The sequence below is a fragment of the Rhinichthys klamathensis genome, unplaced genomic scaffold, assembly GCF_029890125.1.
Source record: "Rhinichthys klamathensis goyatoka isolate OS25496 unplaced genomic scaffold, OSU_Roscu_1.1 h1tg001110l_1, whole genome shotgun sequence".
Taxonomy (NCBI): domain Eukaryota; kingdom Metazoa; phylum Chordata; class Actinopteri; order Cypriniformes; family Leuciscidae; genus Rhinichthys; species Rhinichthys klamathensis.
In genome coordinates this window covers 50649-74681 of record NW_026607347.1, presented here as the reverse complement: position 1 = coordinate 74681, position 24033 = coordinate 50649, and the positions used below count along the sequence as shown (strand labels likewise).

The 24033-nt window shown below is 45.0% G+C and overlaps 1 protein-coding gene across 3 annotated transcripts in view; it reads right to left on the bottom strand.

The window, feature by feature from the left end:
- Nucleotides 1-5033: 5033 nt before the first annotated feature.
- The window catches only part of acsl6 (acyl-CoA synthetase long chain family member 6), a 62960-nt gene continuing 43960 nt past the window's right edge, over nt 5034-24033 (bottom strand). For 2 of the 3 annotated variants that reach the window (XM_056244808.1, XM_056244809.1), the window contains exons 9-21: nt 22990-23041; nt 21433-21506; nt 21263-21340; nt 20097-20231; nt 17029-17163; nt 16860-16955; nt 12553-12625; nt 11176-11264; nt 8627-8743; nt 6850-6993; nt 6671-6772; nt 6431-6502; nt 5034-5570 (exon numbers count right to left, since the gene is read on the bottom strand). In XM_056244808.1, the coding sequence (XP_056100783.1) occupies nt 5430-5570; nt 6431-6502; nt 6671-6772; nt 6850-6993; nt 8627-8743; nt 11176-11264; nt 12553-12625; nt 16860-16955; nt 17029-17163; nt 20097-20231; nt 21263-21340; nt 21433-21506; nt 22990-23041 (1308 nt within the window). In that variant the 3' untranslated portion in view covers nt 5034-5429. The remainder of the gene's footprint in view (nt 5571-6430; nt 6503-6670; nt 6773-6849; nt 6994-8626; nt 8744-11175; nt 11265-12552; nt 12626-16859; nt 16956-17028; nt 17164-20096; nt 20232-21262; nt 21341-21432; nt 21507-22989; nt 23042-24033) is intronic. The other variant, XM_056244810.1, reaches the window with a different exon arrangement.

Genomic DNA, 24033 nt, shown 5'->3' with positions numbered 1-24033 from the left:
TCATCTGTCCATCATCGTATAAAGCCCGCCCTGGCAATTTGATTGGCTCGACTAATTCTGAACCGATCATAATTACCCCTCAATGGATCGAGTCCAGACCGAACTTCCCGACCAAAACATGTTGTGGACGGGGTTCGGGCTGGCATCCAGGCTAGGCTCAACCCGTTTCAATCCACAAAAATAGATCATTCTTTATCTTTGAACCAGGAAGCTGCTTTACATTTATTTCTTACCAGTGGTTTGACTGCGTCTCTATTATCAGTGTTGAAAACAGTTGTGCTGCTACCTATTTTTGTGGAAACTATAAATTTTTTAACCAAACCTTTAAACAGTAGATCTATAGATGTCTGTAATATTCAAGTATTTCTTAATCTTAATCTTGTTGGGACTGTGGAAGCAATTTAATATGTTCTATATGTTTGCATTTAATTATATTTATAGAATCTTAGAAATATGATGGTAATTAAATTAATGTAGTGTCGATACATATCCTTATGAATATATGTATGTGTATGTCCTTGTATATGACCTGACAAAAGTTAATGTGTGACTAAGTGTATGGCCGAGACAGAGGGTCTCCATTCAAGGATATAATATGATTAATATGATAGACAAATCTAAACAATGTATTAGATTTGGCTGAGAGATATCTTCATTTAGCCTCTGGAAACGACCTTGGGGGAGGAACAACTATAAAGAAGGAAGATGACTGTTGACCTTTCCTTGCAAGGGAATAAATCATCTTTAAAGGCTATTGGTACATGTTTGTCTCTTATTCAGTAAAGAAAAAATTGCCACCACAGGACCAAAACACAAATCAGCCTAAAAGTGATCTAAGAAATCTGCTCATGATATAACACAGACTCACAATAGTGCTGTTGTTCTGAGTATCAGCACGACTGTGAAATGTTGATTCAAATCATGCTTTATACAGCCGTTCTCCTTCACACAAACAATCTCCAACTAATGCTTAATGATATGATTCCAACCTGTGTTCCCCTGTCTTGTGTGTTCCTGGACTTTATGTTATTTCCTGTCTTGCTCCATGGTTTGCAGTTCTCTGTAGGTTTAATGTTGATTAGTCTCTCTAGTGTTTCTCCTCTGTTTCTTATTAGCCACGCCCCCTTGTTATCTCGTTAAGCTGTCAGTCTTCAGTGGACATTCCCTGGTTTAGTGTTTTCATCAGTTACTTTGTGTTCGGCCTTTAATAAATCTAACCCTGCACGTGGATCCTCTTCCAAGCTTGCTTCTTTGCCTGTCTCAAATGTTACACTTAACACATACAGTAAGGGCCTGTCCCAATACCTCCCCTTCCCCTAGATTTTTGCCGTAACCCTCGTTTTTGCACGATCTCGTGTTGGGGTAGGGTGTCCCAAAACTTTAGGGAGCAAGGGGGAGTGCTATTCTTCCCTTAAAATCAACCCTCACAACATAGTGAGGTCCGATGCAGGCTTAAAACGAAGTGGGAGATGAAATTACCCAGGATACCTTGCGAACCGACCAAATTTTTCAAACAAGATGGCGGACACCGCTGGAAAGGAACAATTGAATTAAGTATATTTTCGCAAACAAGCATGTTAAAATTTCGAAATATGTTGGAATATGTTAGTTTGATGCACATCCAATGGACTGTTGAGTTTCGAACACTAATGTTTCAAAATATTTCACGAAGCTATCTGACGATGTTCATGATATCTGCCGAGTGCTTCGAGAGAGTCTGCCCATCAAATATACATCTGATCTGGGGAGTTAATCTACCAACTAGCCGCGTTCGTCTAGCGCACCATCTTTCCCTTCACAGCGCGCTGTCATCTCAAAAGAGCTATTAAAAGCCCAATGATCCGCGCAAGAGACGTTCCCCTGTTCCCATAGCGGCGCGCGCTCGGAAACGGACTGCAACTAGACAAGCAAACCATACTTTGGGTTTCATGTGCGTCTAAACGATCAAAAACACACAAAAATATGGCAAAATGACTGAATGAAAATAGTAGTAGCCTACTACTGGGAGAACGTCGACACTGCGCGTGGCGTAGGTGAGCACGTTTGCTACGCTAATTTGCATATAGTGGTGTCCCATTTCATAGGGAAAGATCTTCACCCCCACTTCCCTCGTTGAGGGACTTTACTGTCGAGGGCACTCAAAACCAAGTGGAAGTTTTAAGGGGGGAGAAATGGGACAGACTTTACTTTTATGCCATTAACCTTAAAATTATCTTTCTGGACATGTCCCCACCACTATTTGCCAGGGTCGATTGTGTCCCCACCACTTTTGAAACATCTCGCGGTACGGATGTACCAATACAAGTAAAACATCTCCAGTTAACTAGCTGAGCATTCGTTTCGTTCGTTTGTTAAATAACAAACGTTTTGTTTTTTTAATCAAGTGATCATGTGCTCGTTGCCTCTGCGATCAGTGGCGCGGATACAGTGTTCTGTTGTGTTCCGGTGAAATCGCAAAACAAAATGCTAACAAACGCCTCCCTGCTTGATATACAACCACTGATAAACATTATAGTTTTTTTATGAGGGGAAAAATTCCCCTCCAGTGCAAGTGCTATTCGAGTGCGGATTAGAACCCAGAACCTCCGACTCGCTTGGCAATAATTCTTCCACTGGACCATTACAGTACATACGTACACTAGGCTGATCTATGTGTTTATGACACTAACAACATATCAGATCTCATTGTACGACCAATTAAACCCAAAGTAGCCTACTATTTAAACCCCCCCACCCATCACATTTTTGGTCAGACATCATCACATCTTTGTATACATTTTTATTTATTTACATCAGTAGGCCTAAGCTACAGAACATCGTCTTTCAAAACATGACCTGCGTGAAAGAGAAAAACTTTTGAAAATGCACTTCCGAATGCGCCTCTGTCCCCAGCACATTTCAGACCAACCTGACGCCCATGGGTGTAACCATTGGTAACCACTTCCCCTCAGTTTCCTCTCAGGTCAGGAACCTTGGTGTCATTCTTGACTCATGAATGTTTATCCAAACAAATGAATTCTGTTGTATAGTTTTTATCAATTGCGGTTAATTTCCAAACTCAACTTGGAGAAGGTTATTCATGCTTTTATTAGCTTGGACTTCGGATCATCCTTCGGATGAGACGTTAAACCGAGGCCCTGACTCTCTGTGGTCATTAAAAATCCCATGGCACTTCTCGTAAAGAGTAGGGGTGTAACCCCGGTGTGTGTCCTGGCCACATTCCACCCATTGGCCCCTGCCAATCATGGCCTCCTAATAATCCCCATCCACTGAATTGGCTCTATCACTCTCTCTCTCCTCTCCAACTGTGTGTGTGAGTGCACTGGCGCCGTTGTACTGTGGCTGCCGTCGCATCATCCCAGTGGATGCTCACACTGGTGCTGGTTGAGGAGACAACCCCTGATATGATTGTAAAGCGCTTTGGGTGTACAGTAGTACATATGAAAGCGCTATATAAATGCCTCATTCATTCATTCATTCACGCTTGGACTACTGTAATTCATTGTATTTGGGTCTTCCTCAATCATCGCTTGCTCAACTCCTGCAAGGCAAAGAAATATGAGCATGTCACCCCTATTTTAGCTTTGCTTCATTGGCTCCCAATCCATTTTAGAATTCGGTTTAAAATGTTGTTGTTTGTTTTTAAAGCTCTTAATGATCAAGCTCCATTATATCTCAGAGATCTTCTCACTCCTCTGTCATCCACTGGATCTGTAAGATCTTCAGACAGAGCTCTTTTATCCATCCCTCGCTCCGGTCTAAAACTAAGGGAGCCTTTGCTGTCGCCGCCCGTCTACGGGACCGATCGCCTCTGGACATCCGCCTGCACCTTCAATTGCAATTTTTAAATCTAAATTGAAAACTTATCTTTACTCCCTGGCATTTTAAAATGATCTTGCTTCTGTTTTTTGTTTTATTTGAGGTCATCTTAACTTTGGTCAGCACTTTGGATAGTTTGCGGTTTAAATAAAATGTTCTTACTAAAACATGGCCAAATATCAGGGAAAACAAACCTCAGGCTCAAAGATGTTGTGGCCTCGACAAAACAACCCAAGAAATTCTGTCGGACTAAATCCATAATCGAACTATACTATAAGTATAACAATACTTTAAGTCATATTGCTCTGATTTAAATGAGGGTTCACGTACTTTAAAGACCACCACAACCAATAGAATTACAAAGAATTCTTCTTTATTTTTACATTTTTTGCACACACTCATCATCACTATGTTTGTGTATATGCAGAGATGTACATGCGCATAAAAGACTTTATTATGGGGGAAAATGCAGGTGAACCGTTTCAAAGAACAAAACAAAAAAAGTCTTCCATTCTCCAAATTTGAACATAATATAAAACGTGTAAGGCTCACATGTTCAGACTGTTAAATGTCTAATAGCTGTTTGACTGAAAGACTTTGACTGCTTTAGACAGACACTGGTCGTCGTTCTTCAGTCTGACCGCTGGAATCAGCAGGAATGTGGACTTATCAGCTTGATTTTTGTAAGAAATACAGAGCTTAGTGGCGTCCAAATGGAGCAACCTTTAGAATAACCTCTGATAGTAATAAATAAATGAGTAACCCTGATAATTAAATTAGCTAATAACATTCTAACAAACAGACAAAAAACACAATATAGGCCAGACTGAAAGGTGGAATGTGAAATGCATTGTGTTTAAATGCCATAAAACCTAAGCTAAAGTAACCAGAATAAATGAATATCTCTGCAGATTCATATTTGTCACCCCATCCCCATTCCAGTCCCCTTGTGAAATACAAAGATAAAGTTCTGATATCATTCAAGAGCAGATTCAAATCTTATTGGTTTCTCTACACTTCAAACCATTGCTTAAATAGTTTCACATCTAGGTTTCTTCAAAATGTACGCTACTTTTGAAATACTTTGGGATGGAAAAGAACTGAAAGCGAGTCGGTCCGTCAGGTCAGCGCGGTATTGCATGGCATGCTCACTTCGATCAAGCGAGCCTCTCTTGTAGGATAGACAAGCATCATACGGTGAGTGCATGTAAAATGTCTTCTGATGCCGTAAGGACCTGGGAATGTCAGTCATGGAACGCCGGAACACAGCATGCATGGCTTTTAGCTGGGAATGTGCCACTGGAGTTCCCTTTGGACCCACAAACGAAACATGAATGGAGGTGAACTTTGGGCTAGTTGCTCTCCTCGGAGTCAAGCATGCATGCTAGCTGGATCTGCTTCTGCTTTCTGAGGACGACTCCATCTGGACGCAGCTCGCCACCAGCGGCCCAAGGGGAATTACTCGTTTAATGCGAGTAAGCTCATGCGTGGTCTTGACGCCCATGGCTCATTCGGAGCATTTAGTGCCTGCTAGTTTTGAGCGAGGAAGAACAAATAGTGAAGGAATGCCAATGTCGATAAAACGTCCTCATCTTTTGGTGACGGAACTATTACATGGAGATGTTGCTGTACAGTTGTTCGATTTCCATCTTGAAATACTCCTTCAACTCGGGTCTCTTGGCTTTTAAAGTGGGGGTCAGCAATCCGTTTTGTATGGAGAACATTTCTTTGTGAATGTGGATGTCTTTAACCTGAGAGGAGTCAAACAGAGGATTAAGGTTGTGTTTCACTCTATATGCAGGCATTTCATGGTTGTGCCCATTTGAAATGTGAAGCGTGACGTTCTGTGCCGCTTCTGGCCTGTGATGGCTAGTGCCCTGGCTGAGCGAGGGACTGCCGTGGTCCCGCTCCTCGCGTGTGGATTACCGAGCGCTTCTGGGAGATGTTTAGTTCACCTAAACTATTACCAGCTGAAAGAAACTGAAAGTCTGTCACACCAGTTATTGAAAATAAATAGTTATTGCTATAACAATAGACACCAATTAGTTCATTTGTAAGGGAATAGCTAAATCATAATTTTATTTAGATTTAAATCAGATTAGGCCACAGAGTAATCTCAAAGTGTCCTCTGAAAAATAATAGTGAAATGATGATAATAATAATAATAATTTGAACTCGTTTACACTTTTAAACGAGGCCATTAAATTGACGTCATTCTGCCGGCCAATCGCTGCTCATAGTCTTGAGTCTTTAAAGATTTGCTCTTTCAAACGAACACCGTAATCTCAGACACCTGTGTTTGAAGAAGCACGATGAGCTAGAGATCAGGATGAGAAGATCTGGCACACGTCACACCATCTCAAGTGTGTTAAACGAGCAATGAAGAACGGGCCCTTGATTAAAAACTCCCATTAGTCCATCTGGTGCAGAAATGACACGCTTCACCTTTAAATGAGACTAAATATTAAATGCTTTCTAGTAAATTGAACCTAGTCCTAAAACACGTGACCACTTGAGCAACTAATGCTCATACCAAAGAGTGTTTAAGACACAGACACCTGTGGTTTAGCGCTGTAGTTGTTGGCTACATCATGCCGGTTTGCAGACGTACCTGTTCGAATGAATGGAGGCCACTAGCTTTTCCCAAACGCACCATGTCATCCAGGATGGCTTTCTTCAGGTCCTTTAGATGGACAAAACAGACAATGGTCAGCAACTTGGTGAATCCCAGACAGCAACATAGTGTCGGCCCACATCTGGTACACATGGATTCCACGCGGCCCAGCTCTGGGCCGGATCTGGGCCGACAAGCAGCAAATGCATATGAGATCAGGGTTCAGATGAGCCTTACTTTATTTTCACACAGCTCGTCGAAGCATCCTTCAAAGCCTTTCTTCTGAGCCCATGAGGGAAAGACCTCGGGATCCGGGACGATGATTCCCACCAGACACGACTGCACACACAACCAGTCAGCGTTAGCATCCGCAGCGCAGCTAACTCGAGACATTCAGGCTAAAGCTGAGGACTGACCTGCAGGCTGTCTCCGTGCACGTACAGCTGAGACACGGGCTCACTGCGGATGTAGATGTTTTCTATTTTCTCTGGGGAAATATATTCTCCTTGCGCTAACTTAAAGATGTGCTTCTTCCGGTCGATGATCTTCAGGGTGCCGTTCTGAAGGACAGAGAATAATGATAATAAATAATTCATTACATTTATATAGCGCTTTTCTCGGCACTCAAAGCGCTTCACATGGAAGGGGGAATCTCCTCAACACCACCAATGTGCAGCTCCACCTGGATGATGTGACGGCAGCCATATTGCGCCAGAACGCCCACCACACACCAGCTTACTGGTGGAGAGGAGACAGAGTGATGAAGCCAATTAGTGTATATATATATGGGGATGATTAGGAGGCCATGATGGACAGAGACCACTGGGCAAATTTGGCCAGGACACCGGGGTTACACCCCTACTCTTTCGAAAGACATCCTGGGATTTTTTGTGACCACAGAGAGTCAGGACCTCGGTTTAACGTCTCATCCGAAGGACGGTGCTCTTTGACAGTACAGTGTCCCCGTCAGTATACTGGGGCGTTAGGACCCACACAGACCACAGGGTGAGCGCCCCCTGCTGGCCTCACTAACACCTCTTCCAGCAGCAACCTGGTTTTCTCAGGAGGTCTCCCATCCAGGTACTAACCAGGCTCAGCCCTGCTTAGCTTCAGTGGGCGACCAGTCTTGGGCTACTGGGTGATATGGCTGCTGGCTATGGAATGGAAGGAGCTGTTGTTATTATCCGTCTGTCTGAGCAGGTCAACGGCCCGACGGACACTAGATTTGACCCACATTTAACACCAGTAAAGAAGAGCAGGGTTGGCTATGCAGGGTTAATGCCTCACAGATTCACGTTTTTGAAGTTTACACAGAGATGATGGCGTTTTTCAAACTTTTTCAAGGTTTGCGTTCTCGAGCACCAAACACTGTCGTTGTGCGATTGAGCGGCCGGAGCGCATTATAGCAGTATTTTCTGTTAGAGCGGTGTCGTGTTAGCGGCCCCTAAGTTAATAACTAATGATCTTTGCAACGGAAGTGAATCAATCAAAACTAACTTTATCTGGACAATAACTTTATTCTAGAGCTGCTGTAAAGCCTAAATCTCCGTTTCTGTAATCTCCTGTTATCAATGTAAAGCTGCTTTGAAACATCTATATTGTTAAAAGCGCTGTATAAATGAAGGCGACTTGACAAGAGAAATGCTGAGGAAATGCATGAGTCTCAAGTCAAGCAGTATCTATAGACACTGAACCAAACTGTATACATTAATTTAAAGGGTTAAATCAGGTCGAAGTCGCTCTTTAACCCTTTCCCTGCCATTGACAGGACGTGTTTTCTCTGTTATACGGTAGGGGGCGCTGTTACACATCTTCTGAAAGAGTACTGAATCTCCTGATTAAAACATTGCTAACACTCCTGTTGTAGTATTTACTCAGCTTTTTGTTCAAAATGATGCTTTTTTATGAAACCCACATTCAAGTGTTGATAAAAAAGAATGCATGAAGCTAGAATAAAATGTTTGTTTGCTTGTTCTAATGCAGAGGCTCTGTTCTTTCTTTTGATATATTGCATGTTCAGATATTTATACAATAAAATATTCTGGGGGCTATGAAAGCTTTATAAAAATGATAAAAACGCTGGCGGGGAAAGAGTTGAAGTCACGATGGGACAGCAGGACTGTCCTGTTCATCTGTCTTTTTACCATGTCTCTTGTATACAAAGAAGAACAAAACGTGTTGAGGCCGACATACCGGCAGCCATTTCCCGATGTCTCCGGTGTGAAGCCATCCGTCTGTGTCCAGCGTCTCCGCCGTCCTCACGGGATCCTTCAGATAACCCTTGAAGACATTTGGACCTTTCACACAAACCTGGAGCAAAAACAAAGAGAAGAATGATGGATGATGCTTTAATAATGGCCTATTCTGTGTTTGGCGAGAGAGAGCTTTGTGCTCTTAAGACAAATGCATGGGGACATGACTGTCAATCAAGCTTGTGATGATGCCGTATGACTTCCTGTTACAGTGCCAGACAGCAACATAGTGTTGGCCCAGATCCGGGCCACAGCTGGTACATGTGGATTTCACTCATACCAGATCTGGGCCGACAATATGGGGAATAACGTATGTCTTCCTGTTACGGGATAACGTATGGCTTCCTGTTACGGTATAACGTATGGCTTTCTGTTACGGGATAACGTATGACTTCCTGTTACGGGATAACGTATGTCTTCCTGTTACGGGATAACGTATGGCTTCCTGTTACGGGATAACGTATGGCTTCCTGTTACGGTATAACGTATGGCTTCCTGTTACGGGATAACGTATGACTTCCTGTTACGGGATAACGTATGTCTTCCTGTTACGGGATAACGTATGGCTTCCTGTTACGGTATAACGTATGGCTTCCTGTTACGGTATAACGTATGGCTTCCTGTTACGGGATAACGTATGACTTCCTGTTACGGGATAACGTATGTCTTCCTGTTACGGGATAACGTATGGCTTCCTGTTACGGTATAACGTATGGCTTCCTGTTACGGGATAACGTATGTCTTCCTGTTACGGGATAACGTATGGCTTCCTGTTACGGGATAACGTATGGCTTCCTGTTACGGTATAACGTATGGCTTCCTGTTACGGTATAACGTATGGCTTCCTGTTACGGGATAACGTATGACTTCCTGTTACGGGATAACGTATGTCTTCCTGTTACGGGATAACGTATGGCTTCCTGTTACGGTATAACGTATGGCTTCCTGTTACGGGATAACGTATGTCTTCCTGTTACGGGATAACGTATGTCTTCCTGTTACGGGATAACGTATGGCTTCCTGTTACGGTATAACGTATGTCTTCCTGTTACGGGATAACGTATGTCTTCCTGTTACGGGATAACGTATGTCTTCCTGTTACGGGATAACGTATGGCTTCCTGTTACGGGATAACGTATGACTTTCTGTATGACTTCCTGTTACGGGATAACGAATGACTTCCTGTTACGGGATAACGTATGGCTTCCTGTTACGGGATAACGTATGGCTTCCTGTTACGGTATAACGTATGGCTTCCTGTTACGGGATAACGTATGGCTTCCTGTTAGGGGATAACGTATGACTTCCTGTTACGGGATAACGTATGACTTCCTGTTACGGGATAACGTATGACTTTCTGTATGACTTCCTGTTACGGGATAACGAATGACTTCCTGTTACGGGATAACGTATGGCTTCCTGTTACGGGATAACGTATGACTTTCTGTATGACTTCCTGTTACGGGATAACGAATGACTTCCTGTTACGGGATAACGAATGACTTCCTGTTACGGGATAACGTATGGCTTCCTGTTACGGGATAACGTATGGCTTCCTGTTACGGGATAACGTATGACTTTCTGTATGACTTCCTGTTACGGGATAACGAATGACTTCCTGTTACGGGATAACGTATGGCTTCCTGTTACGGGATAACCTATGACTTTCTGTATGACTTCCTGTTACGGGATAACGAATGACTTCCTGTTACGGGATAACGTATGGCTTCCTGTTACGGGATAACGTATGGCTTCCTGTTACGGGATAACGTATGGCTTCCTGTTACGGGATAACGTATGGCTTCCTGTTACGGGATAACGTATGACTTTCTGTATGACTTCCTGTTACGGGATAACGAATGACTTCCTGTTACGGGATAACAAATGACTTCCTGTTACGGGATAACGTATGGCTTCCTGTTACGGGATAACGTATGACTTTCTGTATGACTTCCTGTTACGGGATAACATATGGCTTCCTGTTACGGGATAACGTATGGCTTCCTGTTACGGGATAACGTATGTCTTCCTGTTACGGGATAACGTATGGCTTCCTGTTACGGGATAACGTATGACTTTCTGTTACAGTCTCTCCAGCCATGCGCTTTGTCAACGGCACTATTCCAGAACACCATGGAATACAAATCTTTTATTTATTTAAAAAAGAAGTGACATTTATACTGGGATATTTTGACAGTTAGTTAAATGTAATAACCCCAGGAAAACAATATTCATAATAATAAATAACAATAAATTCATACTATTTGAAAGACATGATTGAACAGACGTCTACTCAAGGTGTAAGGAACATTTGAACATAAATGTTACACCACAAAACATTTCAGAGAATTTTTGTTGAAAATGATAGTCCTACATTTCTCCAGACCAGGTAGATTTCTGTTTTCTAGTGTGAAGCAGCTTTTTAAAGACTTGTCTTTGCCAGTGTGTGTTAAACTAAGCGTAGGCCACACAGACAGTGTTATAACAAACCTCGCCCTCTCCTTTAGCAGCGAAGTAGTTCTTCTCAGCCACATCCACCAGTTTAATGAGGTTACAGGGCAGCGGAGCTCCTACATGACCTGCAGAGAGAGACCTCAATAACTTCATCATGTCATCACATACAGGTCTGTGTGGATGAATCAGCAGATAATGACTGATTAGAGGACATAATGACTGAGAAACACTGAAGACAGTCTGCAACACACGGCACTCAAAGTGTAATGCAAAAACAAGCCACTGGAGGGAGAGCTTGCCACGCAGTTTCACAGTGGATGTAGAGACATCATATATTTCTCACTGCTACACAGTATTCACCCTGACTGAATCATCTTGATTATTAAATGGCTAGTTATCAGTGACTGGGGAGTAACTGGTGGCTCATTCTAGTGTAAAGGAACGGTTTTCATTCATACACATGCAGGAGACAGAAACACAGGATTTCACTGCGTTCCAAAGGTCATGTTCGCTAACTCTTCCCTGTGGATCCGTGTCACGTGAAGATCATGCCGTGACCTCGGTAAAGCCTAGTAGATTTTATATTTTTACATTTTGTATGTATTATATGTTACATATAAAAAAGATGCCGCAGAGTGTGATGTCACACTACGACCATCTTTAGAAATAGCCATTACATCTAGTGAAGGACAACAGACTCTTTTAACATCTCCGGGAGACAACAGCAAATATAATGTCTGTATTACCGTTTGCTCCAATAGCAAAAGAGAAAAGTCCATGATAGCATTTCCATGACTTTCCAAAAGAAGTGGAAAATATTGATGATGTTGGTCAGAAGAGAGAAACGTGAAATTGTGTTAGAAACACAACCTGCTTTATAATTTACTGCCAAGGTAATATAAGGCAAAGTATAGCGTTACAAATGAAACTATGATAAACTTTACTAGAGCAGCGATGTTGATAACTGTGAAATGAGTCACTCTGTGAAAACATCCATTAATCATCATGTGTTAAAAGAGTGTTTTTCTGTTTTTCTAATAATCACAACACACTAAAGAAATTACCAAAATATTCAAATTCATCACATCAAAATGTATTAGTTTTTCTCAAATTATATTTATGGTTTGATTCAAACCTTACCTTTTGATTTACTTTTAATAATAAATAAGTTTATATATATTTTGTTAGTAAATGTTTAGTTTAGACAGTAATGGTTATTGAGATGTCTTTTTAAAACATGTTTATCTCTGCAGTCAGTAAAGCGAGCCAGAATGTGTTCTCTGCTTTCAAGCCAATATACTATTTAAAAGAAAAATTTTTGCTTTAAGAAAAACTGAACTGTTTAAAGGGTGATTCTGGATGAGGCCAGAAGAAAAGCATGTGCCAGAGGTCATGATCGAGCAAGAGTCTCACCGGACGTCCAGTCTCCAGGTGTGGTGAAGGTGCATCCAGCGGTGCACTCCGTCTGTCCGTATGCCTCGTACACCTACAGACACACAGCTGAGATGAGCTTGGAAACACAGGAGCGCTACGCTACAGACACACAGCTGAGATACGCTACAGACACACAGCTGAGATGAGCTTGGAAACACAGGAGCGCTACGCTACAGACACACAGCTGAGATGAGCTTGGAAACACAGGAGCGCTACGCTACAGACACACAGCTGAGATGAGCTCAGAAACACAGGAGCGCTACGCTACAGACACACAGCTGTGATGAGCTCAGAAACACAGGAGCGCTACGCTACAGACACACAGCTGAGATGAGCTCAGAAACACAGGAGCGCTACGCTACAGACACACAGCTGAGATGAGCTCAGAAACGCAGGAGCGCTACGCTACAGACACACAGCTGAGATGAGCTCAGAAACACAGGAGCGCTACGCTACAGACACACAGCTGAGATGAGCTCAGAAACACAGGAGCGCTACGCTACAGACACACAGCTGTGATGAGCTCAGAAACACAGGAGCGCTACGCTACAGACACACAGCTGAGATGAGCTCAGAAACACAGGAGCGCTACGCTACAGACACACAGCTGAGATGAGCTCAGAAACGCAGGAGCGCTACGCTACAGACACACAGCTGAGATGAGCTCAGAAACGCAGGAGCGCTACGCTACAGACACACAGCTGAGATGAGCTCAGAAACACAGGAGCGCTACGCTACAGACACACAGCTGAGATGAGCTCAGAAACACAGGAGCGCTACGCTACAGACACACAGCTGTGATGAGCTCAGAAACACAGGAGCGCTACGCTACAGACACACAGCTGAGATGAGCTCAGACACACAGGAGAGCTACGCTACAGACACACAGCTGTGATGAGCTCAGAAACACAGGAGCGCTACGCTACAGACACACAGCTGAGATGAGCTCAGAAACACAGGAGCGCTACGCTACAGACACACAGCTGAGATGAGCTCAGAAACGCAGGAGCGCTACGCTACAGACACACAGCTGAGATGAGCTCAGAAACGCAGGAGCGCTACGCTACAGACACACAGCTGAGATGAGCTCAGAAACACAGGAGCGCTACGCTACAGACACACAGCTGAGATGAGCTCAGACACACAGGAGAGCTACGCTACAGACACACAGCTGAGATGAGCTCAGAAACACAGGAGCGCTACGCTACAGACACACAGCTGAGATGAGCTCAGAAACACAGGAGCGCTACGCTACAGACACACAGCTGTGATGAGCTCGGAAACACAGGAGCGCTACGCTACAGACACACAGCTGAGATGAGCTCGGAAACACAGGAGCGCTACGCTACAGACACACAGCTGAGATGAGCTCAGAAACACAGGAGCGCTACGCTACAGACACACAGCTGAGATGAGCTCGGAAACACAGGAGCGCTACGCTACAGACGCACAGCTGAGATGAGCTCGGAAACACAGGAGCGCTACGCTACAGACGCACAGCTGAGATGAGCTCAGAAACACAGGAGCGCTACGCTACAGACAGACAGCTGAGATGAGCTCAGAAACACAGGAGCGCTACGCTACAGACACACAGCTGAGATGAGCTCAGAAACACAGGAGCGCTACGCTACAGACACACAGCTGAGATGAGCTCGGAAACACAGGAGCGCTACGCTACAGACGCACAGCTGAGATGAGCTCGGAAACACAGGAGCGCTACGCTACAGACACACAGCTGTGATGAGCTCAGAAACACAGGAGCGCTACGCTACAGACACACAGCTGAGATGAGCTCAGAAACACAGGAGCGCTACGCTACAGACACACAGCTGAGATGAGCTCAGAAACACAGGAGCGCTACGCTACAGACACACAGCTGAGATGAGCTCAGAAACACAGGAGCGCTACGCTACAGACACACAGCTGAGATGAGCTCAGAAACACAGGAGCGCTACGCTACAGACACACAGCTGAGATGAACTCAGAAACACAGGAGCGCTACGCTACAGACACACAGCTGTGATGAGCTCAGAAACACAGGAGCGCTACGCTACAGACACACAGCTGAGATGAGCTCAGAAACACAGGAGCGCTACGCTACAGACACACAGCTGAGATGAACTCAGAAACACAGGAGCGCTACGCTACAGACACACAGCTGTGATGAGCTCAGAAACACAGGAGCGCTACGCTACAGACGCACAGCTGAGATGAGCTCAGAAACACAGGAGCGCTACGCTACAGACGCACAGCTGAGATGAGCTCAGAAACACAGGAGCGCTACGCTACAGACGCACAGCTGAGATGAGCTCAGAAACACAGGAGCGCTACGCTACAGACACACAGCTGTGATGAGCTCAGAAACACAGGAGCGCTACGCTACAGACACACAGCTGAGATGAGCTCAGAAACACAGGAGCGCTACGCTACAGACACACAGCTGAGATGAGCTCAGAAACACAGGAGAGCTACGCTACAGACACACAGCTGAGATGAGCTCAGAAACACAGGAGCGCTACGCTACAGACACATAGCTGAGATGAGCTCAGAAACACAGGAGCGCTACGCTACAGACACACAGCTGAGATGAGCTCGGAAACACAGGAGCGCTACGCTACAGACACACAGCTGTGATGAGCTCAGAAATACAGGAGCGCTACGCTACAGACACACAGCTGTGATGAGCTCAGAAAAAAACAGGAGCGCTACGCTACAGACACACAGCTGTGATGAGCTCAGAAACACAGGAGCGCTACGCTACAGACACACAGCTGAGATGAGCTCGGAAACACAGGAGCGCTACGCTACAGACACACAGCTGAGATGAGCTCGGAAACACAGGAGCGCTACGCTACAGACACACAGCTGAGATGAGATCAGAAACACAGGAGCGCTACGCTACAGACACACAGCTGAGATGAGCTCAGAAACACAGGAGGGCTACGCTACAGACACACAGCTGAGATGAGCTCAGAAACACAGGAGCGCTACGCTACAGACACACAGCTGAGATGAGCTCGGAAACACAGGAGCGCTACGCTACAGACACACAGCTGAGATGAGCTCAGAAACACAGGAGCGCTACGCTACAGACGCACAGCTGAGATGAGCTCAGAAACACAGGAGCGCTACGCTACAGACAGACAGCTGAGATGAGCTCGGAAACACAGGAGGGCTATGCTACAGACGCACAGCTGAGATGAGCTCAGAAACACAGGAGCGCTACGCTACAGACACACAGCTGAGATGAGCTCGGAAACACAGGAGCGCTACGCTACAGACACACAGCTGAGATGAGCTCGGAAACACAGGAGCGCTACGCTACAGACACACAGCTGAGATGAGCTCAGAAACACAGGAGGGCTACGCTACAGACACACAGCTGAGATGAGCTCGGAAACACAGGAGGGCTATGCTACAGACACACAGCTGAGATGAGCTCGGAAACACAGGAGGGCTACGCTACAGACACACAGCTGAGATGAGCTCAGAAACACCGGAGCGCTACGCTACAGACACACAGCTGAGATGAGCTCGGAAACACAGGAGCGCTACGCTACAGACACACAGCTGAGATGAGCTCGGAAACACAGGAGCGCTACGCTACAGACACACAGCTGAGATGAGATCAGAAACACAGGAGCGCTACGCTACAGACACACAGCTGAGATGAGCTCAGAAACACAGGAGCGCTACGCTACAGACACACAGCTGAGATGAGCTCGGAAACACAGGAGCGCTACGCTACAGACACACAGCTGAGATGAGCTCAGAAACACAGGAGCGCTACGCTACAGACGCACAGCTGAGATGAGCTCAGAAACACAGGAGCGCTACGCTACAGACAGACAGCTGAGATGAGCTCGGAAACACAGGAGGGCTATGCTACAGACGCACAGCTGAGATGAGCTCAGAAACACAGGAGCGCTACGCTACAGACACACAGCTGAGATGAGCTCGGAAACACAGGAGCGCTACGCTACAGACACACAGCTGAGATGAGCTCAGAAACACAGGAGGGCTACGCTACAGACACACAGCTGAGATGAGCTCGGAAACACAGGAGGGCTATGCTACAGACACACAGCTGAGATGAGCTCGGAAACACAGGAGGGCTACGCTACAGACACACAGCTGAGATGAGCTCAGAAACACAGGAGGGCTACGCTACAGACACACAGCTGAGATGAGCTCAGAAACACAGGAGGGCTACGCTACAGACACACAGCTGTGATGAGCTCAGAAACACAGGAGGGCTATGCTACAGACGCTCGCTCTCGCCTCACCTGACAGCCCAACACTGCTCTCAGGAAGCCCAGGACGGACGGGGACGCCGGAGCTGCTCCAGTGATGATCATCCTCAGCCTGCCACCCAGACTGGCCTGTAAGGAGACACAGCACAGTCAAACAGCAGCGCGGCTTCGGCCCAGCATCTCACCGGCTCTAGTCACGCACCTGGATCTTGTGGAAGAAGATCTTGTCCCAGACGCTGTCGCAGCGGATGACGCCGCGGCTCACCTCCGAACCTTTTCTCTTGGCCGCGAAGTTCAGCAGCCAGCGCTTGACGGAGTTGTTGGCCTGACTGAAGATCTGAACGACAGCAGACATGCTTCAACAGTTACATGGGAAATACATATGGCTGAAGAATGTTTTTATATTTTTTTAAATGATTACAGTAGAATTGAATTCTGTTGGTCACTGTGAAGCTGCTTTTAAATCATCTGCATTGTATAAAGTATACAGTAGGCCTATAAATAAAGCTGAGTTGACTTGATTACTGCATAAAATATCATAGTCCTCACATGTAAACTCATGTTCAAACATGAGTTATGCTTCTCATGATCTTAAAAAGGCCTCTACTTTAGTTTAACTTGTATTTTAAAATGAATAGCGTTTAGATAAAGAGAGTCTGTCATCAGAATGATTTGGTTTAATTCCCTCCAGAAGCGTCTCACTGTCACAATCAGGTTGTGTAAACACACACGAAGATGAAGATGAGAGCAAACAGGTAAACTTTAATAAACCACACATGTTAAGTCCAACATAGACTAAAGCGATCCAACACAACCATAGTATAGACGAGACCAGACAAAGACACACAAGCAGAACTGAACTTAAATAGTGAGAGCGAGGATAATGAGGTGCGCAGCTGAAGCTAATGAGTGTCCATGATAACCAACCAACTAAGGAAATACGGCACTGACTGAAAACAAGAGTCCATGTGGTGTGAGTGTGTGACACTGAAACGATTGTGTTCCCAAACACCAGCATCCTGGAAGGCGCGTCCTCATGCCGTGATGACAAGAAGGCAAAGAGGATGAGGAGGTGGCAAAGGTTTGGCAAAACAGGCAGAGGACACAGGAGGAGGTTCTGAAGGTGGACGGCCGACCAGGAGGCGGAATACAAAAGTCCAGGGTGGAGCAGATGATGGAGAAAGCCATGGAGGAGCCTTGAGGAGAGGAAGACACAGCTGAGACTGCGCCTCATGGCGGCGTCGCAAGAGGGAGGAGCCATGGAGATGTAGCCATGGGGACGACCCGAGGTGATGATGTCATGGAGGAAGGAGCCCATCACGCAGCCGTAGAGACGATGTAGCAAAGGGACTCCGATGATATGGATGGCATAGCTGCAGTGACAACCCCTGAGATGGTGGTAGGGATCCGGAGGGCTGAAGTCGAGCTGGAGCGACCGAGGGCGGAGACGGAGCCCGAGGGAGGGGCTGGCTAAAGCTTAGGGGGTGGAGGCCCGGAGAGCAAGGAGTCCGCTGCGTAGGTGTAGTGATGCCCGAACCAGGTGGAGCCGACGTGCTGAGGGAGTCCGGCGAGGCTGATGGCTCCCAGCAGGCGCAATGTGGATCCATGACACTGAGAGGAGGCTGAGGCGAAACTGAAGGGCTGATGGGAGGCAGCGATGACTGGGTGGCAGGCGTGGCTGGGGACTAGAGAGGGGCTTGGAGAGGGATGCAAAATCCCCAAAAAAATAAAGTCTCAAAAATATTTTGGAGAGGTGGTGGGAGAGGGAGGTTGGGTGGGACCAGCGGGATCAGAACATAACAGACTGATTCAGGCGGTAACCGAGTGGGCAGAAAATCAACCTCTCCAAAATCAAAACTGTTCTCCAGTGCGATTGTCAAACACTCACTCTCAGTGGCGGGAGGGCCATCCCCACGAATTTCACATTCCCTCCCTCAGCGATGGATGAAGCTGCCGCTCAGGCTCCGTAACGATGTTCAGCTGGGTCGCTCTTGTTAGCGCTGGCTTGCACGTCGCGGCGGAGTCGCTCTCGTTGCCTGCGGTGGGCTCGGGCCGCCAATCCCCACAGTCTGGGTGTTTTTGGCTGGGCACTGGGTCGTTACTGTTGTCGTCGACAATGTCCACTGTGAGCGGCGAATCACAGGACACCAGCCCCACTCTACGTATCTGGGTAAGCTCCCTCGAGGGCCTTCCCCGGACAGATGCTCTCTGCTGCCGGTGTTGAGGCCGTCGTCCGGGAAAGATGTAGCTAGCATGAGGCTGAGGAATTCCTTTAAAGGTTCCTCAAGGGAGTGGTCCTTCTACTCAAGGCATAACAGTTTGACTGCTGCCAAGTGCTCCATATTGCAGAAAGAAACCAAAAACACGTACAACAAAAACGCTTCAACAAACACGCCGCTTATCTTTTCTTAGGTCTGATCTTCTGTCACGATCAGGTTGTGTAAACACACATGAAGATGAACATGAACGTAAACAGGTAAACTTTAATATTCTACACATGTTAAGTCCAACAAAGAGTTAAGCAATCCAACACAGCCATAGTATAGACAAGACCAGACAAAGACACAAAAAAAAGAACTGAACTTAAATAGTGGGAGGATAATTAGATGATTAATTAGTGCACAGCTGAAACTAATGAGTGTCCATGACAACAAACTAACTAGGGAAAAGCGGCACTGAATGAAAACAAGAGTCCATGTGGTGTGAGAGTGTGACACTGACACGATTGTGTTCCCAAACACCAGCATCCGAACGCAAGAGAACATGACAGCATTTATTCTTTCGTTTATTGCTTGCTCTGAGACAAACTCCTTTATGATGGAGGAAAAAGAGCCCGATTGCAGAATCCTACAGTTTATTACTGATATTTTGTGCCAGGAAGTGATGATTTTGTTCTCTGGAACACATGGGATGGAAATGCTGCTTTATTCAAAAATGTTTCAAGCCATATTCCAATTTTGCAAGTTAAATTCCCAACTTTGAATGGAAGCATCACTAATGTGTCTTCAGCCAGAGCTGGACTGATCCTGAGAGACGGAGAGACTTCATGCCCTGCACTGTTTGCTGTTAATAAAAAATAATCTATTCTAAATCAACTGGTTTTAATCAAGTCAAAAATATACTAATTTGTGGTTGAGTGACGTTAAATAATATGTTAAATCGGGTAGAAACAGCTCTTTTCACAGTGCAGATGACTGTGCTATATGCATTATAGTGAAGAACGGACAGGTCATCTCTTTGTGAATGTGTCTGATCGGTGCGACGGCTCACCTTGTCATACATGCGGTTCAGGAGACGCGGCACCACGGGAAATATCGTGGGTCTGAGAGCCTTCATGTCGTCAGGAAGAAGTCGGATATCGCCTTGGAAAAAGCCAATCCTCCCGCCATGGCAGATCACCACGGACTGGAATGAAGGGAACATGAATGGTAAATGGTAAATGGACTGCATTTATATAGCGCTTTCACAGACCCAATGGCCATCAAAGCGCTTTACAATTTGCCTCACATTCACCCATTCACTCACTCATTCATACACCGACGGGCGACGGCAGCCATGCAGGGCGCTATCCAGCTCGCCGGGAGCAGCCGGGGTTAGGTGTCTTGCTCATGGACACCTCGACACTTGGTCAGGTGGAACCGAGGATTGAACCACCAACCTTCCGGTTTGTAGACAACCAACATGAACCACTGAGCCACTGCCGCCCCAATACATATTCATGAGACAATACATATTCAGAAATATTATCAAATTGACTGCACTTAGAACAAAACCTGAACTGAACTGAATAAAGACTTTATTGGCTTCTATAGAGCTGTGTTACAGATGAAATTAAACTGGTCTTATAATTAATGAATTATCAAACATTAACACTGTTAAAGTTCCTGTTAATGAAGCTGCTTTGAAACGTAAAGTGCTGTAGGAATGAAGCCTTCATGCACTGGTTCTGCTGGTCTGGTGTTGTGTTGATTTCATCTAACCCTAACTCACCAGAACAAAAACACGACTCAATACTTCCGTCTCAAATACAACAACCTCCACACACTTGAACACACACTTCAGGCCTTTTCCTTAGCTCCCTACTCGGCTGTTACACTCCATAGAAGAGCAGAAAGAAACCCGCTGTGGTTTTAGATCGTTCCAGCTGTTTTAAAGCATTGAGGAAATCAACTGCGGCTCCTTTAAGAGATTGAGATCAGTGGGTCACATTAGGCCATGGCCATGAAGCGCCTGGGAAAGAGGAAGTGCACACTCTTCTAATGTGTGTGTGTGTGTGTGTGTAGGTGTGGTTCCATGCCCTTGTTAGTGCTGACGGTCGGCACACTGCCAGACTGTAACCTGATCCAGCAGAAGAGCTGAGGACGTGTGTGTTTCTCATTGGACGAGCAGTGTTGAGCTCCTGCAGTATAAAGAGCATCTTCTCACGCAGGTCTCACCTCAATCAACCTCTCGAACATGTGAGCAAGAGGCAGGAAGGAAATGAGAACGTCGTCTTGATTCGGAAAGATGACTTTCTGCAGACAGACACACAGAGAGGCTGCGGTTAGTCAGATCGCTGTCTGTCGACACACTTCAGCAGTCGCTCATGTTTACAGAAATCACTCACATCTGTCACTTTCAGAAAGCCAGCAAAGTCTGCGACAACGTTGCCGTGGGTCAGCATCACTCCCTTCGGATCTCCTGCAAAACACACACACACACACACACCAGTATTGAGCTCAGTGTTGATGTCTTTTCGACAGTGATGTCAGTCTTTCAATCACATGCTGATTTTCATATTTGTAGTTTTATTATAGCATCAAGGCTATAATGCTTTATAGTATCATTCAGATACTATAATAGCCTTTTGTGAATATTTAGGACTAGTTCTTTTGTTTTCATTGAAATTCTAGTTAAAGTGTTTGGTCACACTGTAGGTGTCTTTATGAGCTTATTGTGTTGAAAACACTTGGATCAACACCGTCTCAGCCATTCAGAACTCTCTTAGGTTTGGTTTATTGGTGGCTACTTGGTTCGATCTGTTCGATGGGTTTAAAGGGAGGTCCTTCATCATGAGTTTCTTTTAAAAATCATATTTTTTGTTCAATTGAAATCGTAGGAATTGATTGGAATTCCCCAGCTGGTGCAAGCGTCTCCCGCGAGGTCGGGTTGGGTGGATATGGGTAAGTCAGGACAGGTTTGATGACATTTTCAGGGTGTAATTACAGTGTAAATATAGATGCAATTACAGAAATTAAAATGCAGGTATTTTTAATTATCAGTACAATGTAAAAACGTATGTACACAATAAGTTAATTTAAATGTTTGTACATAGTCATTGAAGACACTTAATAAAAAGTGGGACCAATTTTTTTGTTTGTTTTTTTTTTTATGTCATTTTAAACTAAATGAAAATGAGAAATGTTTCTTTGGCAACTAGCAGAAAAAGTAAGTTTAAGATTTTTACATTTTATTTCAGCTCAAGTTTATTTAATTTCAAGTGACAATGTTTTTTATGGTTTTAGTTTTAGTTCACTATGATAACCCTGCATAACTTGACGAGTCCGACAACACTGACGGTCTTCGTCTTCAACACTAGACGTCTGGTTTTAAAGTGTAGAGTTCACCGCCTTCCTCCCTTCAGCTCTTCTGAATGCTGTGAATTCTCTTGGGATGGGATTCTCAGGAGGGAGGACGCTACGCTTGACCCGCTGTGGGACACTGGATGATGATGTGAGGAAGGTTTCATACGCTCTTACATCGCTGTACTGTAGGAGATTTACTTGGGTCAACAAGCACATCTGCACACGTTTCACTAACTGTGCCGCTCATATCCGCCGCTCACCACGGCCCATTTCACTTCAGGGATATTTTATCACAGGCATTTATGTAGAAATAATACCTAAATAATCCCCAGAATCTGAGGGGAGCAGGAGCTAAAGGCATGCTAACCGGTTAGGTCAGGTGAGGTTGGGTTAGTTAAGGTCAGGTTAGTTTAGTTTAGTTAGAGTTAGAGTTAGTTTAGGTTAGGTTAGTTTAGTTTAGTTTAGTTTAGTTTAGTTTAGTTTAGTTTAGTTTAGGTTAGCTTAGCTTAGTTTAGTTTAGTTTAGTTTAGTTTAGGTTAGTTTAGTTTAGGTTAGGGTTAACCTGTGGCAGAAGAGAATGTGGAGCTGCATTGACTCACCTGTGGTTCCACTGGTGAAGCAGACGATGGACAGGTCATCTGGTGCCGGCGGCTGCGACAACACATCAAACTGTTACTGGACACATCTAGCTAGTGCTCAACAAGATGAAGTCAATGAAGTGCACAGATCAAAACACTGAAGCGCTGATGAGAGGATCGCCTGGTCTCGTTAAGACACACAAGCAACTTTACACTGGCATTCATGCATTATGCATTTAACATTTTTAATTTAATTTTATTTCAATAGCACAATACAACAACATATCAAGAAAAACCGTGAGGGCAAGTAAGCGTGTCTTCAGACGTGAGTGTAGTACCACTCCTGACCTCAAGGGGCAGACTATCCCAGAGACTACAGAGACTTTAGAGGAGTTCGCAATCATCTACTCAGAGGCCTTCCTATCTGATAAATCTAGCAATAAATCAAATGAAATGAAAACGAAACATGAGGAAAACTCATATGTGAACAGTGGACACTGACAGGTGCTGTTGGCCGGCAGGTGTCACCTGACTTTAATAGAAGTGACATCAAAAAGAAATGTTTTCATAATGACTACTTTTTTCATACTATTTTTTATATACAGTCCCTGACAAAAGTCTTGTCGCTTGTGTACAAATTGACCTGAAGTGGCGCTAAAATATATTTCTAATCAAGATTTTTTTACAAGAAATGGCTCATTTTTATCCCAACAGCTTTTGTAATAATGTTTCAGTGCAAAACGAAACTGTCAAAAAGTATTCTAATATTCACAGCTTGGTAAAGCCCATTGAGTCAATTTTTGCAAAGACATAAGTGTTGTCGCCTTGTCATATGAGCTTCACCTGTGACTAATAATGGATCAATTAGGTCTCAGGTGTGTATAAAAACAACCCCAGTACACTAGACCTTCACATCAACTGCAACTAGACCTCTGCAAACATGCCTAAGATTCACCCTGAGACTAAAGTTTTGATTATCAAGAGGCTGAAGACCAGATCCACTGCTGATGTGGCAGACACCTTCAATGTGTCTCAGCGTCAAGTACAGAGGATAAAAAAAACATC